This window comes from Pygocentrus nattereri, chromosome 7 (assembly GCF_015220715.1).
Source record: "Pygocentrus nattereri isolate fPygNat1 chromosome 7, fPygNat1.pri, whole genome shotgun sequence".
Classification (NCBI taxonomy): domain Eukaryota; kingdom Metazoa; phylum Chordata; class Actinopteri; order Characiformes; family Serrasalmidae; genus Pygocentrus; species Pygocentrus nattereri.
The window spans coordinates 7,959,982-7,979,114 of record NC_051217.1 but is presented as its reverse complement, the minus strand read 5'-3'; the positions used below and the strand labels follow the sequence as shown (position 1 = coordinate 7,979,114).

At 39.2% G+C, this 19,133-nt stretch overlaps 1 protein-coding gene across 3 annotated transcripts in view; it reads left to right on the top strand.

Moving 5' to 3' along the window:
• hipk2 (homeodomain interacting protein kinase 2) overlaps window positions 1-19,133 on the top strand; it is a 122,725-nt gene that overhangs the window by 80,493 nt on the left and 23,099 nt on the right. For all 3 annotated transcript variants that reach the window (XM_017684584.2, XM_017684500.2, XM_017684424.2), the window contains exons 4-6: window positions 9,014-9,137; window positions 11,817-11,936; window positions 15,163-15,249. In XM_017684584.2, the coding sequence (XP_017540073.1) occupies window positions 9,014-9,137; window positions 11,817-11,936; window positions 15,163-15,249 (331 nt within the window). The remainder of the gene's footprint in view (window positions 1-9,013; window positions 9,138-11,816; window positions 11,937-15,162; window positions 15,250-19,133) is intronic.

Below are 19,133 nucleotides of genomic sequence, written 5' to 3'. Positions count from 1 at the left end.
CATCTTTTAGACGGCAATAGAAAGCATAGAAATCTCCAATCCCACATGATAAGAAGCTATTAAATGATAGTTCTAGAAATACTGTACTTTTACTGTAATTTGACAGTTTCACTAGTTCAGCTAGTTATTCTGACACACCGTGTTTTACAATAATAATAACAGTAACATCAAAATACATGCAAATGTATGTAAAATAATATTTTGAAATGCATGCTGCACTAAATCCAGTTAAACGGGACTATGTATATTCTCTTTTTAATGAAACATGCAGTGTAAAGGTATGTGTGTATGTATATATATATATATATATACATATATATATATATATATATATATATATATATATATATATATATATATATATATATATATATATATATATATATGGTTTGTGTACATAAAAAGACAGTGAAAATGCTTTTTCACAGTGTACTCTGGGGACAAAGTCTCTGAATGTACTGCGGACCAGACATTAGGTAAAATAAGGTTAAACTGCAGGTGTAGTGTGGGGGTGCACGTCTCCATGGTCAGTCCACCACATTGTTTATTAAAAAGACACAGAGGGAGTGTTGGCCTTAGCTGCTTTGCTGTGCTGTGATGGCATAAATATTAAAATTGATCTCAGGGGAGCGGAAGGTCCACAGAGCCTTGAAAAGATCAAGGCTCCTTTCATGAGAGAAAGGAAAGCGAATAGCTGTATGTGCTCAGGAGGGAACCTGCCCAAAAACCTCCATCCATTCAGGCCAGATTTCTTCCCATCTCATCATGCATCTCATTTATTTCTTATTCTGAGTGCTTTTAGATCCGCAGGGAATAAAGACCTAATCACAGTCTAACAGGCTACAGACTAAATGGTGATAAGTCAATCAGTAGTATCTGGATCATTCAACCAGAATCAGATCATCTTTTAGAATCATTTGGCTTAAATAAATGATTCAACAAAATGCAGCGTCAGCCAAGTTATTTTGATGTCCGAAGCTTCTTAAGTTTTGCGTGCAAGCTAAGAGGCTAATGTGGCTAACAAGAAATAGAAGCTTATAGCACAGACATTAGAATCAAACTGAATGCCTAAATCATCAGCACACCCCTGCCTTAAAGCATGTCCACTTGTGAGTTTAGTAATCTCAAAAAGACTTGTTTATTGTTACTGACACTGCATGACATACTGTTGTATGCAAAAGTTTGGGGTTTGTTGAAGTAAAAATGAATGTAATATAACCTTTATAGAGAACACACATCCTGTTTCTTTGCTGAATTTAACATACTGGGAAACAAAACATAAAAAGTGTCGTGTGAAGAGGTTATGGCATGTTTTAGGTTTTATCTTTAATTTTTTTCCAATATTTTAAACTCAGCAAGAAACTCAAGAAATCTAAATCATGCACTAAAATTTGCACATTGGTCCCTGTAGAGGATGTTATTTTCAAAACATTTGATTTGATCCAGGGTGTTCAAACTTTCAAGTATTACTATGTATTATCTTTAAAACCCGAAAACAGTGCATTGCATGTGCAAAATCAGCACTAGCACCCATTTTGCTGGAAGTTTGTCTGTATTTTTGTCCATTTTTGGATAAGAAGAAAAATAGGTGTTTTACCAGACAATTCTTTTAAATGTTTTGTGTTGGTATTGGAGAGGTAGTTGGTGCTTGTAGGTGAAGGGCTCTAAGGACTATATGGGAGGGAACGAGCGGAAAAGCCATGTGTCCGCATGGCGAGGCAACGAGTGACGAACGTCTGTACTGAAGGTCAGCCGTGATGGATGCATCCTGACATGCCCACAGAGCATGATGTCAGAGCTCCAAATAGCAGCTGTGTGAATGTGTATGAATGTGTGTGTGTGTGTGTGTGTGTGTGTGTGTGTGTGTGTGTGTGTGTGTGTGTGTGTGTGTGTGTGCATGTGTGTAGACATGCATATGTGCCAAAGTATTGTTGCATTGAATTTTGGGATTGGGCATTATTTTATCCTTTTTCTTTTAACCCTTAGAATTCAATTGTAATTGCATAGTTAATTACTTAGTTAGTCACATAATGAACTGCATTTACAGTGGACTTCATTCTGTATTGAGTGGTTCAAGTCTGTAGTTTTTCCTTTTGTTTCAGTGGTGAAACAACAAAGACTTTGTGGCAGAAATTTAAAGTGGGATTTGCCTCTGCAAATCAATACTATATACTCAAAAATCACTTTTCAGCTTATTCAGATATAATAAAATCTATTCTCTATAAATGTGTAAATATATCCTCTACAAAAAATAATCAAACGAACGCTTAATCTGCACTTCTGACAGAATTTCTCTGGGAGTGAGAAATTATTATATAAAATGACGTGTTTTTGCTTTTGCTGGTGTTAAATCTGACATCTAAGGCTGAAGGGAGGTGTATAGTATGTGTGACAGGAGGGATGTGTTTGTGTATTAGGGGATAGACTGTGTGTTTATTCGGGGCAGGAGCTACTCATTTTGAGGTCTGATTCAATTTTCTGAGGTCAAGATTTGGATTGATTTTTGATATTTTATGTGTTAAAATGCTTTGATTCTACAGAAGTGTGATAATATACCACACTGACTGGTTTGGCTCAGATAAAAAGAGGTTTTCAGATAGAGCTTTTCAGTGCTGGGCCACTGTCCTCTAATGGAAAAGCTCCAAAATATTACAACCTTTAGAACTTATAAGTGACTGCAGAAAAAATCTAGTCATTTTGAACAAGGGAGTATACCTGCCTCCTCCCAACCGACTTTATTCTAATACCCACGTGTCAAACTCAAGGGCACGATCCTCTCTGGCCTGCAGAAGTATTTGAATTTTCTGTTAATGTTAGCCTGTTTCACAATACACTGCACAGTGTATTCAAGTCTTAATGAACCTGCGGGAAAGAAAGGATGTCAGGTGTCTAGTTCAAGTAGATAGGTATGTTTAAAAGACTGACTTCTTGAGGACATTTAAATGTTACATATTTTAAGTGTCCATGTAATATTTCAAAGTGTACTACAAGTGCCTATACTTTACTTTACGGTTGACGTTTTTGCATATTTTGAATAAACAATGGCCGGGTCAGGTTATAGCACAACATTCATTAAAAACTGAATAAAAACATTTTTTCTCTGGCCCACAGATTTGTAGAGATTTTCTGGTATGGCCCTTTTACTCGTTGAGTTTGACACCCCAGCTCTAATAGGATGCCTCCAAATGTGTTGATCACCAACAGTGGTTTCCATGGAAGACGGCAAAAGAGACCAAGTAGCAGAAGGTGATAATCCTAAATTTCAGTACACTGTCTTTTTTCTTTTTTCGTTTTTTTTTAATACTGTATTGACAGTGTTACTCCCTTAGTGTTTGTATGATATGGTTTAGGAGGCAATGTTAGTGGTAGTTATAGAGGAGGCGGTTCATAGGGGACCTCGAATAGTCTTGTTTATGGGTCAGCATATTGTGAGAACGCTGTATTGTGAAACCCATATTAGGTCACTTTGAGTTATTACTATGAGAGTATATTATCTGTAGTGTATGTTTAGTGTGTTAGGGGACTTCAGGCAGGACATTGCTGCCCCAGATCGAGGCTGAAGAAAGCGCTCATTCACTGCCTGTGTGTGTGTGTGTGTGTGTGTGTGTGTGTGTGTGTGTGTGTGTGTGTGTGTGTGTGTGTGTGTGTGTGCCAGTGTTGAGACTCTGGATGTTGGCTGTGCTCAAAGGGAGGCCAGCTGAGAAAATGTCACACTGCACGTCGCTTAGGCTACTAAACTTAAGCACTCAACTGACCCCCTATTCACAAAGCCATTAACAGGAGGAGGCTGATATTCAGCTAATCCAGCTGGGGGAAGGCCTCCTCTCACCACAGTCTTTATCAAAGTTTAGCACAATGCTGTATGACAGAATGACAAGTGCTGATATGTGGACGAGCCCAGTTTCCAGTTTTTCATAGGTCTTGCTCTGGCCTACATTTGTTGTTTCCTCTGGTGAGGTGAATAGCTGCATTTGCCCAAAAAGAAATTTGTAGCAGCCTAAATGTAGAGCATTTGGGGGGCATTATTGATTAGAAGAAAGGGTGTTGCTAGTGTGTGTGTGTGTGTGTGTGTGTGTGAGTGTGTGTGTGTGTGTGTGTGTGTGTGTGTGTGTGTGTTTTGTGCATTTTCAAGACAAAACTCTTACTTTGTAGAAAACTAGGCAAAAAAGGACAAACCTACCTACAAATTTCTTAAAGTACTTTTTTATCTGATAGTGATAGTTTTGGTGGTCTGCTCAAGCATGCGTGGTAGAAATCTCATCTTCTCTATAATTTTCAATATATTTTTAAATTCACTTTTGGAAGCTTTTTTGGAAGTGTTTTTTTTTTTTTTGCCTTCTTTATGCAAGTGGATTACAACTATATTGTTCATCGTTTTATATTATTATTATTCTCATTTATTCTTATTTTTCTGCCAGATGTTTTCTAGATATCAACACCATTACAACCCCGTTGTCTGGTCTGACTTTGCAATCTCAGCTTGTATACAGCTTTTTGACCGGATGCACAATTTTGTGGATTTTTTCGTCATAGTAATGAATGGTGTGCATAGGTTTTGTATCACAATGATACAAATACACTAACACACTCGACACACCACACACTACACAAACACATGCGACACACCACACACACACACACACACACACACACACACACTGAACACACTACACATAACACACCAAACACACACACACACCTTTAATGTAGCAGGAGATATTAGGTATCAGTATATTTAAGGTGGAACTGGATTTAAGATTGCATGAGATTTAAGGTGAAAGTGGATTTAAGGTAGCGGTGACGTTAAGGTAGCAGAAAATTTAAGGTGGCAGCAACTGTTCTGCATTTCCTTCAGGAAATTGCATTTCTAGTTTCATATCCCAACTTTTCAGAGATATCTTCTGAAAATAAATAACATACATGCATGGTCATTTCAACTGGAAATTAAATTATTGAAGGGTGTTTCTAATAGAACAAGTATCTAAAGGAACAAGTATCTGTGTTTTAAGCTGTGTCAACATATTATTTGAAGTTTATATAACTTAACATTTAAGGCAATTTTTTTCAGGCAAAACCCCCCCCACATTTTTTATAGAGAAAGTGAATAAGCATGCATAAGTGTGTGTGTGTGTGTGTGTGTGTGTGTGTGTGTGTGGAATGGAATCACACAGCTCTACAGCACAAGTACCACTAGACAAAGGTATGTGTGAGGCATGCATGCGTGAGAAGGTTTGTAATGAGCACATATACAGACACATTTAGACACACACTAAACTGCAGGCATCATCCTGACACTCAGAGTGACGGATCTCAGAAAACTGGGAAACCTGGAAAACATGTCACACCATTACACCCTCCTATGCAAATGTGTTATAGAAGCCTGAACACATTTAATATTCCCCACTGTGTGTGTGTGTGTGTGTGTGTGTGTGTGTGTGTGTGTGTGTGTGTGTGTGTGTGTGTGTGTGTGTGTGTGTGTGTGTGTGTGTGTGTGTGTGTGTGTGTGTGTGTGTGAATTGCTCGGTGCATTGCTGAAGGAAAGCAGTGAATATGTCACTGATGATTTTTGCATTTTGGGCCGAGGTCCTCAGTGAGATAATGCTGCACAGATGTATGTGTCTGAGTGTGTGTGCGGACACGTGTGTGTGTGTACATGCATATGTGTGTGAGATCACACCCACCAAAAGCTCTGCATTAGCAGCTGCTGGCCTGTTTTGCATATGGCAATGGCAAGAGACGGAGTGAGAGGAGATGGAAGGGAAGATAGGAATTTGCATATGTGGTGGCAATGTGCCCTCAGCGCCACAGCGAAAATGGGAGATTTAGAGAGAGAGAGAGAGAGAGAGAGAGAGAGAGAGAGAGAGAGAGAGAGAGAGAGAGAATAAATGAATGAGAAATGGAATGCTTTCCTTAAAATTTGCCAAGCATCAGTCCCCCTTTCTGTCTCTCTCTTTCTTTTGGTCCATCTGTACAGGCAGTGCTGTCCACTAGCTAATATGAATGTGCTGGTATCAGTCAGCCTGTAGCAGTCCAGTTGTCAGACAGGACCATGAGGCTGAGCGTGAGTCAGGTATTAGGGTATCATGGACAGAATTCTATATTTTACTGATTTACTGACTTGACTGGATCAGTATCTGAATAAGATACTAACTTTAAAAAACTGGAATTGGATGTTGTTCGTGTGGATATATAATTACAAGTGTTGCAATTTTTGAAACCTTGTACAGCATTTTAAAGAAATGCAGAGTCAATAACATTGTTTTAGTGCACCCCCCCATACTACATACTGTAATGAACATTTGCCTTGCAATGCAGTAACAACACTAGGGGTGCACTGATATGGGAATTATGTACTGATGCCAATATCTGAATCCAGTGCTTTTTTATAAAACATTTATAAAATATAAATCTTTATCTACCTGAATTAGTAAGTTTTGTTGCACACAGGTGCCTACAGAAACTCATCTATAATTGGTCAGGATGCCCAGACTTCGGCTATATTGCAATTGCATAGATCCATATTGCAATAGTGATTAACATGTATAGTGTATATAGAAAGTACCTACATACACATTTATAAAGGCTTTTTCCAGTTGCACTTTGGTTGAAATCACATGAGACGTTACAATAACTGACTTTGTTGCTTAGTATGTATCACAGTGACATAATGCTGATAACGTGACATAGCTTACATCTCAGGGCAACAGAAAATGCTCACTTTGGTTCAGCTAGCCTGACTTGGCAAGTTGTTATATTACCAACATTACATCAGAAAAATGACTTCAAAAAATAACATTGCCTGAGATGTTACACTAGCTTTAAATCAAAGTTTGCAAATAAGACTTTATTGTCATTCGCATCACACGTGGTACGAGGTGGAACAAAATTATGTAGTCAAGGTCCCAGTTAACTCCCAAGAACACAAGTAACAATAAATAGGTGCAAATAACAGCAACATGGAACACAGCAGCATGAGTACATCCTTTATGACAAATGACGCCTGTTGGAGTGTTTAGTTAGAGTTTATTTGGGTGGCATGTAAGCTTATGAACGCTGTCCCACAGTAAAGTGAGAGAGGACAGCCTATTGCACTTCTGCAGAAAGTGACAGGATGCAATAGATATGAACTCAAGCTTTAATTTCAGTCTGGATTTTAGATACATAGTAAAGGTGTTTGGATTTGGAGCCTGAGTTCTTTATAATCTTTATTATCTCCTAATTATTATCTTCTACAGTGGAAAGTCACCCGTCACCATAATCACAGCCATTTGCAGGTTTTTAATGCTAGAGTGAATGGATGTGGTAAAATCACACTGACAGCATTACACAACCACTAATAGATAGTATTTAGTGTCCAGACTAGTATCAGTGTCTCATATTTCATGGACAAAATACATGTGCAGACCTCTTGCTGGTGCTGAACAATCGTGATGGATCGACTGGCTTATTTGTGTGTGTGTGTGTGTGTGTGTGTGTGTGTCTCAGACATCAGTTCGTCTCTCTGAACAGTGTGTTCATCCAGTGTTCTCTTTAAAAAAACAAAATGAATGTAATAACCCGAAGCACAAACTACAGCTCATTGTGTACATGTGTTTCTCTTGCAATATAAATCTCTCTCAATATAATATTCAATTCAATGTTCAAGTGACTTTTTCTCAAGTTTCTTACTCTGTTCATGTTCATTGTGTTCATCTCTCTCTCTCTCTCTCTCTCTCTCTCTCTCTCTCTCTCTCTCTCCTGTTCAGCCCTGCATCGTCTCTTTCAGACTCTCTCAATTACTCTTCCTGTGGCTTTTCTGCTTCAGCCATATATTTTATGCACTGTATATCTATATTTGCTGGGGCAGAGTGGTGATTGATGGGTTCCCAGCTGTTCCTGGTGGCTGTGCAGCTCACACGTTCTCCCAGCGGCTCTCCTCGCAGCACGGTGCCTGAGAGAGAGGACATACGGCCGGCTGGAAAAATTCACCCCGGCTCAAACTGCGCACCCCCCACTGCTTTCCCGCATCATGTTAGCCAAGCTCCCTGCACTGCAGACGGAGTACGTCTGACGAGTAGCGCCCCCAATTTACACAGAAACATCAGACCTATGGAAATGAACTTCCTGCTGCATTCGTCAATTTTACATACTGTATGTAGGTCTGGTGCTTTGTAGGTAATAGGTGGTGGTTTTAGGTTTCGTTGAATCAGTTCCACATTAGCTGATTATGGCCAGGGCTTTGGGATTGATACATCCATCCCTCTGGTCTTTGGTGGTTAAGCCCCACTGCTGCTCCTCCCGGTGCTGCTGCAATTCTCTCTTTCCCACAGTTTCTAGACACAAAAAGGGATTCTGTTTTACAGATGTGGTCAGCTTTGAAAGGGACCGTATCCTGGAAAATCTCAGTATTTTTCATAGATTTTTGAAATAAAACAATTTGTGGTAATATGTAAGCAACATTAGTAAAGTTTCAAAATGCAGCATTCACGTCCTTGGTCGTACTCTCCATATGTAAAAACGAACCTGCTGTTTTTAATTCGTCAAAGTTGTGATGTCACAACCATGAAAACATTTATATATGAGCTTCCATTCAGTCTACAGTAGTTTAGCCTGTCTGTTTACATTGAAATGATAGGTGTTGTTACTGTAGATAGTCTGTGATGTAGTTTTTTAAGGGATTTGAGCCTAAATGTAACAATTTGTGCCTTACATTTCAGCCTTGTCTGCTCAATACAGATCAGCCAATCAGACCAGTCTTTTACTTACATCATTCTTAAAGGAGCCTGATTAATTCAAAGGGATAAAGAGAGGCTGGAAAATGGTCAAGTAAAAATGAAATATAACTGTTTTTTAGGACTAAAACCACACAAACATTAAAAGTGAGCTTCTAAACAAAATAAAATTGCATGGCCCCTTTAAAGCTTTGACTGGCCAAAATGTACCTAATTTAATCATGCTTGATAACAATTTGGCCATTCACTGCTATCTGCATTCTGTGCTGACCTCATGTTCTTGTGTGTGTTTATTTATGTAGAGCTCCAGAGATCATCCTTGGCCTGCCCTTCTGTGAGGCTATAGACATGTGGTCCCTGGGCTGCGTCATCGCTGAGCTCTTCCTGGGCTGGCCGCTTTACCCCGGGGCGTCTGAGTACGATCAGGTAAGATAATCAGACCATCTTAATCCCATGCAGTGCAAATACTGGAGAGCAGCAGCACATGGGTTATTAGTGGGTGTTAGAGTAGCAGAAGTCTGGGAAAGGTGCAGTATGTATAAAGAATCCCTAAATGTTCTCTTACTATGTAACCCAGCATTTCTCTCAGTTACTTTGTGTGGGTCTTCGACACATCGGTTGTTGGTTGATAATAGAAAAGAGGTATTGAGGGGACAATTATACATTAGAGATGTTTATGAGTGAGTGAGAAATGACATTTCCTGTTTGGCATTTTGCTATTGAATGTGGCCCTGCAGAGAGGGCTCTCTCTCAGCAAACGGCTATAAAAACATCCCTCAATTACTGTTTGTGCTCCAGGGAGAGAAAACAAAACAGACCTCTGGCTATGCTGCTGTTCTCACAGCTTTCCTGAATGTCTGTGTGTGTGTGCGGGCATGTATTTAACTTTTTATGGGGACCAAACATCCCCAGGCTTTTGGAAAACACAAATAGTGGAGGGATTTGACTGGCCCCCTCGTAGAAAACTGTATTTTTTTTTTTCAAATAACACAGCTTTCATTTGTAAAAGTAAAGGGGCGAAACAATCCTGGTTCTTGTGATTTAAGTAAGGCTTAGGTTAGGTGGAGGCACAGCATTACTTAGCTACAATAATAGAGATGAAAATACCCCACAAAGACAGCAATACAGACCTGTGTGTGTGCACTCACTCTTAGGCTTTCATCTCTCTCAGGCCATTCTGTAGTGCTGGACAGATGCCACAACCTGCCCAATTAGCCCAGTTCCTGCGATCTAGAGTGGGGCCTTCTCTTAAAACTCAAAACCTGGCTCTACTGAAAGGCCCAGGGCCAATGTTCAAACTCAAAATGAATCAGAACTACTGTAAACAAGCTCTGGAGCTCGGCTAAGAGCTGCTGATTTGCCTCTACGCCATTTCGGCGTCTCCTCTCCTCTCCATGTCTTGGGAGTTATTTTTAGTGTATTTGACGCATGCCATTTTTTATGCCATTTTGACGTTTGTCTGAATGTTGGGTGGCATTTTGGGTATTTAATCATGAGTAACCATGACATCTCAGCTTTGGTAAACACTCAGAGCAGGTCATCCATAATCACCAGAAGTCTCAGAAGCTCTTCCTCTAAAACAGCTTAATTAACATTCAAATTTTAGTCTCTTTTGAGATATGAAGCACCTCATGGACCTGACTTTACTCACTCACTCATGTTTAGCAGGGTGAGGTTGGTGCTTCACATCAATGACATCAATGTGTCCTTGCATTCAATACAAACTCTTTAAATAATTTAAACATGGCCTCATTTAAGAGTAGATTAACAGTCAATGATACACAGTGCAGCCAAACATTGAGTTTAAACAAAAAAATGCAGAACAGGTTATACCCAATTTTGATTGTTTCTGGGAATATGAAGACACGTATAAATCTCTTTAGTTCTACACATGCTAAACTTAATAAATAATTCCCATGATTGGGCCCAAGTGGATGATCTGATATTTAAACGACTGTTCAGGTCATAATTCTCAAGTTTTCTGTGTCAGTACTGTGTCCAAAAAAAGGTTGAGAACCCCTGTGCTACTGCAGTGGAGGGAGACTGAGGGCAGGAGTCCAGCACAGGTTACTAATATCCCTGCTCTAACACACCAACTAATGCTGGCAATTAACTGTTGAGTTAAATTAGGTGTGTTTAAGGTGTAGAATCACTAAACTCTGCAGTAATTCAGGCCTCCAGGACCGCAGTTCCTCACCTCTGTGCTAACAGTTGCATTCCTGGCCATCTGAGTCATATTAATATGTATAGCATACATTTGATTTACCTATAGGCAGAATACAAGATCAGCCTAATGTTAGCTTGAAGGTATTGAAATGAAAGAATATTGATTTTTTTTTTCATGACTATAGTGTTAATAAAGCACTGAACTTCCAACGCATCTCACAACACTAGTCTAGAGGAATATTTGTTGTCTTCTAGCCCCGTAAGCCTATTTCTAATTATAACACTAACTCTGTAAGACAGGGAATCCTCCATGAGTTAAAAAAAAAAATACACACACACACACACACACACATATATATTTATATATATATATGTATGTATGTATATATAAATACGTGTGTGTGTGTGTGTGTGTGTGTATAAATATATATATATATATATCACAGTGAATTTATTGAGACGACAAATGAGCCGACACTGTGATCAAGGTTTTGGGAACCGCCGTGAGCTCAGCCTGGGATAAGAGAGGCACTGATTGGTTGGGAAGAGGCAGAATGGGGGGAGAGATGATTATTGCAGGATGCCGTTGCCTGCCAGGCTGCCGCATTAGACGTCTTTCAGGTGTATGAATGGCATTCTGTGTAATTGCAGCTCTCAGGCGTGCCTCTAAAAAAGACTTTTTGGGGAAGGAATAAACTGGGTAGTGACAGCATTCTTTTCAGTCGCTGTTTACTCAACTTCTAATGCTGTTATGCCGGGGATATCGTATAGAAGTTGGTGCCAAGGGACTGATATGCTGTGGACGGTACTGACACAGCTTTAGTCAGATTTGGTTCAGTGTGCTGTTGAGGATTCTCATCACATGAAGTGTGCCTCTAGCGTTCTGTAGTCTTTAAGATATTAAAAATGCCTGTTTTATTTTTTTGTTCTTTTCCCCAGATTCGGTACATTTCTCAAACACAGGGATTGCCAGCAGAGTATCTGTTGAGCGCAGGCACAAAAACCACCAGGTTCTTCAACAGAGACCCAGACTCTACCTATCCTTTATGGAGATTAAAGGTACGATCACACACATGCACACACTGACACCTACAGTGCAAAAGTTTTAGACCACTTTAGAAAAGTATATTTAAAGTAATTTAGCTACTTGGAAAAACACCAACATGGGAATAAATGCAAATTAATACTAATATTACATACAGTTAATAGTGATCATAGTGGTCTGTCATTGTGTTAGCTTAACCAATTCCAAACCTTAGGCGGCCCAATGTTGTACTTACCATCCATTTGCTGGTTCAGCTAATTAGTGTTTTGTTAAGTTATACATTAACTGTCGTAGAGTTTAAAGGGCCTCTATCATGGAAAATGTTCTCCTTTATTTTCACACGACATGATTCTGGAGAACAAATGTTGATATTTAAACTCAACCAGAAAACAAGTTCACCCCTCCTTTCATTGCTTCTTCAAAAGCTCTGCCCCCAAATTCATGGATGGCAGTTGCCAAGGCAAATGACAAAGGGCTTTTTTTAGATTTTCATGGCCATAAAACCCCTTCAAATGTTGTACGGACGATTACCATAATATAACGTTAGAGCGAGCAGCCACACAGCAAGTACAGTCACTAATGTTAGCGAAGTGAGCAGACTGTTGCTACAATTGCTGCTACAAAGGTAAAATAAAAAGCTGCTATCAGAAATATTAGCAAATGGGACAGAACAGTACTGACCTACTAATACTGTGAAACATTCATGTTACACGTTACCAACCTCTTTCTTCCTTTTCATGCTGCTCAACTCTCTTGATGAAGCTTGATTTCCTTAAATGGTGTGGCAGTTACAGGTGGAACAAGAAAATACGAATAGGAAGTTCAGCCTCGTCAACTTTGAGGACTATTCAGTGAAGGAAAATTTGGGGGGTCTTCTCCTGAACACTCCGCTATCTTGCATACAGAAGCATCATTCTCTGTATACGGCACCATTACAGCACTATATCTTTACATAGAAAATAATAGTTTGCTACCGTAACAATGTTTAAAATGTGTACAACCTTTGTTTTTAGAACCTTTAAATAGGAGTTTGACATATTATGTAAACAGTTTCATAGTGTCAAAACACAATCTAAATATGGGAATTAAACTGCAAAGCCTGTTTTAAATTCATGGTTCTTCAGATGTCACAACATATATATCTGCCTGTTTAGCTTACAGCAGTTCAGCCCCACTTTTAATTTCAAAATTAAGTTATAAGGAGTTTCAACACTCGACTACTTATTAAATCAGGGCACATTTTTAAATGCAGGGCAGCCAAATAGAACTAAATTAATTTGCATAATATAGCAAATAAATAAGAAACATGTAGTATAACAAAAAAAGGCAGTTGGAAATGAATTAAGACTGTTTAGTTACATGAACCCACAAACATAAGTGATTTCGGGGGAAACAAAAGAAAAATGTAGGATGTTTCAGTAACTTGCAACAGTAAACAAGAAATCGACATTACTTTTTATAAAATTGTATTGATTCTAATGTTAGTGTTTTTACTACACATTTACTGCCCATCAAAATAGTTGTAAGCTATTTTTCCAGCTGGCTTAAGACTTTTGCATACTACTGTACACATCTAAAGTCAACCACATTCCCATCCTTTCCAGGCTCTGAAGGCCAACTGTCAGGTTTAGCGATTTTCCTTCTGTTGTTTGTTTCTGGATAGGCTCACACGGCTTGTCCTCTCCATTCTGTTTTTGCTCACTAAACCCTTGATGTTCTCATTGCTCTGCTTTTAAAACAAACCAAGAGCCTAATGAGGGCAAAATGGATTTAGCGCGAGATGATTTGGCAGCCAGAGCGGTGTAGGATGGTTTTCACTCACACAGTTGATCCTCTTTACCCCCCCCCCCCCCCCCCCTTATACTCTGAAGCCCATGTAGGCCGCTCAGTGCCCGTTTACCATAGTTGGTGTCCAAATCAACTCTGACTGAACTTTGTGAAGCTGCACACTCTGAGTCCTGAATGCAAAACATTCACAGTATTGAACAGTGCTTGGTCCGGTATGAGGCTGCAGCACCACATGGCCCCCATCTGCTAAGCTGGGTGCACACATGTTGATTTGGTTAAAAAAAAATCTCTTAGATTTTGGTTCTCTTTTCTTGAATGCACACTGACACACCTGCAACAGGCCTTGTCTGCTCTGGTTCTGCTCTCATAAGCTACATGATGGATTAAAACCATGTGGTCTTACACGCTGCTGACTATGACAAAACCTGATGAGTTGTTATCATATGTGTATGAATATGTTACACTGTGGTTTTAGTAAATGATTTAGAAGTCTAAGATGAAACAAAAATTAGAATGATAATTACTGTTTACTGTACCAATTAAATGTATTTACATACTTCATTAAACAGATAGTAAAAATTAATTACACATAATAAGCTACATTTAGTCATGGGCAGGGGTGGGGCAGTTGTGGGCTGGAGGTTAGGGAACCAGTCCTGTGACCGGAAGGTTGCTGATTTGATCCCTTCGGCTGACAGTCCATGACTGAAGTGCCCTTGAGCAAGGCACCTAACCCCCAACTAGCATAAAAGATAAAGAGAAAATTACACTCTTAATAACTATACAAGACCTGAAATAGACCGCTAATACTCTCATCATCAGATAAACAGTACTTAAAGCTTTCATCTTTGAGAGAGAGGAGAAAATCAAGCTCCACTCTTGCTTCAGAGCTTAAAAAAGTCCATCCTGCCACTGTGAGATGACAACACTATGGGTCTGAAAGGCTTTGTAGCTGTAAAGAAGCTGTTCCTGAGAAAAGGAAATAAAAAACAATGAAGCATCTGGTGTTCGGGCCACACCAGAGCCCAGACATCAATGTCAGAATGTGTTAATTCGATCGTGAAGCAAAGATTGCAACCAACATCTAAGACTGAACTTTAAAGGGGTGAAAAAAATCCCTGCAAGTTCTTTGAAAAACTGAAAGCAAGTTACCAGAAAAGAATGGAATAAAAACAAAGGGTGGACACTCTAAATACTGAAACATTGCATATTACATTTAGTTGATGAGGCTTCTGTTTAATTTTCTGTTATATATGTGAATATACTTAATTTTATGTTTCCTTCTTTTTACCTGATGCTAGAAAATAACTTTATGGCCATTTTGACAGTACATTCTGTATTTAAATGCACTCTTCTGACTGTGCTGAATACCACCACCGATAACTCTAACTTCTAAAGGTTAAAGCACGTTTAAATATCAGAGGAGTTGAACTGAAGTTTGCATTCCCACAGACGCCAGAGGACCATGAGGGGGAGACAGGAATCAAATCTAAGGAAGCCCGCAAGTACATCTTCAACTGCTTGGATGATATGGCACAGGTAAGCACATATGCCTAACGCCAGAATATGCACATATAACACTAAATCGTGCTGCCAGGGCACATCTAACCAACGACTTTAGTGTGAAAAGTGGGGTCTCTTAACTGATGCTTCTACAGGAATAACAGTCATCTGTGTTTTTGTTGGCAAAGTTACATTTTCAAAAAAGTGAAACATTGTCAGAGGTTTTTTGGACATCATCTGTTCCCTTGAGCTCCACCTCGAAGTGTGTGTTGTCTGTGAGTAAATGATGTGCTTCCCCTGGTGATGACCCATCACTCAAAACATAGTAAGAAAACAATATATGCTTTACGGAACTAAAGGAATGACCCAAAATACTCTAGCCAGATTTGATGTGTCAAAAGGAATTATAATAAAAATAATGATAATAATAATAATAGGTTACATGAAATAGTGCCTTTCACAATCCCAAGCCACTTTACATAACAAAGAACACGCACATAAAAAGGAATGATATTGTAACTTTTTCCCTGCAGATAACTGAGAGTTATCAGAAATGAAGTGGATGTACATTTTCTGTCAGACGTCTCCTGAACTGACCGGTGCAGCTTATGCTTTTCCAACAGTGATGCAACCCTCAGCTTAGGTTTTTCCTGTAAACAGCTAGGTCATCCTGCTTCATCAGATTAAAACTTCGCCTGATCTAATTTACTGTAAACTCGAATGAATTCATGGAAATTCATTGACATGTGGATGGTTAGTCTACATGTGAGCTCAAAGGATCTTGTGGCAGGAGAATGAGATCACCATTCTCCTTTCAGGGTCAGGCCCTCTGACATTACGTGCTATAGCCTCTGTGGTTTGTACTGTAGTGTGCTGTGAGCCCGTGCTTACGTCAGAGCCTCCAGCTCTGTGTGAGCTCCCCTGGTTTACCGTCTCCAGACGGACAAATAGCCAGACAGAGCCACGGCCCAAGCTTCCATTAAGACACTGAATGTTGATATTATGGTTGACTCAGACTCTGCTCTGGATAAATAAGTGTGCACAGTTTGGGCCGTGAGCTCAGTCTGTATTATGGATGATTGCCTGAATGCCGGGATGATTGCCCGGGAGAGGGAACGACTCGGCCTGCTCTCTATCCCAAGAATGACAGGAAATACCAAGATAGTGTTTGAAAGGCACATCTGGAATGAGGACACTGCTCATTATCCTGTAGAAACACAACAGTGACCTTTTACCATGGTTCAGTGCTGTACGTTTTATAAGTAAACAATATGTAGGACATGGCCTGACATACAGCTGTTAAACAAACTGGAACCGCAGTTCACAACTTGGGGAATCAGTGTTTTCAATAATATAAAAGTACATTTGGTTACGGCCGTTAGGTAGCAGTTCTTCATTGTTTAGATGCTTAAGAGATTAGATGTAAGAGAGTTCATTTTCACAAGGAAGGGAAACAAAGGAAAGTGAATATACAGTATTTTGTAAATGACTCCTAACAACCATGAAAGACCTGCTAGACCAGAACCAAAAACACAGAAGAATATCAAGCTCCACTTTTGCTTCAGATCTGAAAGAGTAGACAGTTTTTTCTGTCCAACCTTCCACTGTGAGAAGACAACTCAGTGCTATGGGTCTGAAAGGATGTGCAGCTGTTAAGAAACCATCAAAACAAGTGGTCACCCCCTACCTCAGTGTCACTGCAGTGCTGAGAATTGTCTACCTCCCAAATAATACCTGCTCTGTGATGGTCCTGATAAAATGGACAATAAGTGTAGATTTAAGGAGGTACTTAATAAAGTAGCCAGTCAGTGTATGTTGTGAAAGCAACTTCACAGAAAATTATTGTAAATAATTCAGTATAATTTTAATAACATGATATTACATTTATGGCATTTGGCACTTTTATCAACCACAACTTACAGTTTAATTATGTTACGCAGAATTTTCTTCAAAGCAAGCATGTATTCAAGTTATTGCAGTTTAACTTGTGTCTCGTGTTCTGATAGCTCCTCCTGTCTACAGTCTGTGGAGCATCTGCTTGGCTGTCTGTGTGATGTTCATGACTGTGTTATCCTCACTGCCCAGCAGCAGAACAGTGCATTCACCCATGCAACCCAGCCAGAGAGGAAGGAAAGACTATGCTCAGTGTATTTTCTGAGTTAGCCATCTCAAAAATATCTCCAGATGAAGGATGCATGCAGTGTTGGCCCACTGTTAATTTATGCACGTGACTGACTGTGACAGTTGAGAATTTACTCAGAGGGTTTTCTGTTCATCACTCTGTTTTTCTGTACTGAATGTGTGTATTGCACTGGCATATTTTGACTCCCTCGTGTGAGTGCGAGTTTGTGCATAAGTGTTTTTTTTTCCCCAAAGTCATCCCTTTCTCCTGCAGAGGACAGTGTGATTATTTTTCACCGCGTGTTTGAGATTATTCCTTTATCATGCAGCGGGTTGATGTGAGGGAGGGGGGACAAGAGCGAAATAGCTTGCATAAGAAAAAGAGAAAGCATTCAGATTTGCGTCAGTGACTGGCACTTCATCAGATAGCCTCGGGAGGTAGGGCCACAGATAAATCACACCACATTATGAAAAATGTGCTCACTATCACTGCAAGGGATTCCCAATAAAGCAGCCCTGTCCTGTCCCTGTGCTGCCTTTGTCTGGGCCAGGCACTGCAGTCCAGCAGCATTCAGATGCGCAGCAATGTCTGTGTCCCCTCTAAGGTTGAGCAATATATCGTTTGTTAATCTTTATTGAAGTATTGGCCATTGCAGTAGTGATATTGCAGAACCTAGAAATATGTCCATAAATTCTCAACAGTGCAACAACAGTGCAGTACAAAAGTAACGTTGCTGTCAGAACAAAATCTTGTGTTTCCAAAAAGGCGACAGAATATCGTAAAACAGAAAAGAATTCACAATTTTAACATGAGTTAATGTAAGAAGATTTTATTCATTATTGGTCCAACTGGCATTTTCCAATTATGGAAAACTGGGTTTACTGGGATTGGCTGTTTGGTTAATTGTAAGGGACCATCTTTTTTGAATTTCTTATTGGTCCTCATTAGTCACTGGTTTATAGGACAGGCCACGCCTCTGTGATTGGGTCAAGGTGTGACAAGAGTTCTTGTATTGTGGTGATGAAAGTCTGTGTACTGAAATATTTGCCGCCCTGTTTTTACCCTGCCTGTGCACCTCGTTCTTGAGGAACATGTTTTGCAAATAAAGAAAAGGTTTTGATATCTCAGCTTTGAAATATTTAGGGTTGTGGTCTATTTGGCCCTTCCTTTTGGCGTGTGAGTCATTTGGTTACTTTTTCCAGTCATGTACAAATTATAATAATAAAGTAAACTTAACTATGTCACATTATTGGTTCAGCAATATGGTTATAATATATACTACCATCCAAAAGGTTCAAATCAGTATTTAAAAGTTTGCAATCTATGTTTTAATATCCAGAATGCACAATATTCCAAACGTGCGGATCAAATCTTAAGACAGATGACTTGAATGCAAATAGATAATTATAGTAAATTACTTATTATTTATCTTTATTTATCTTAACGTCTTTTACAGAGAATGTTTGAAACACCAAAATACTTTTTGGTGAATAAATCAAATATAAAAAATTATGAAAAAGTGTGAATATGGCAAGTGATTATACTTTTGAAAGGTGTATTGTGGGCAGTATGATATTTTATTATTTCATGAGAAGTTACGTCACATCACTGAACATATTATGGATATTATCTGTACTGCGACAACACTAATATAACAGGATGTAAGCAGTAATGTGTAATTGGATTTAGTCCAGCACAGTTGGGAAATGTTGAATATACATCATTATATTCATAGTTTTTTATCATATTTTTTTAAATGTGGCACTGCTGGTGCATTCTGCACTGTTTACAACTTCAA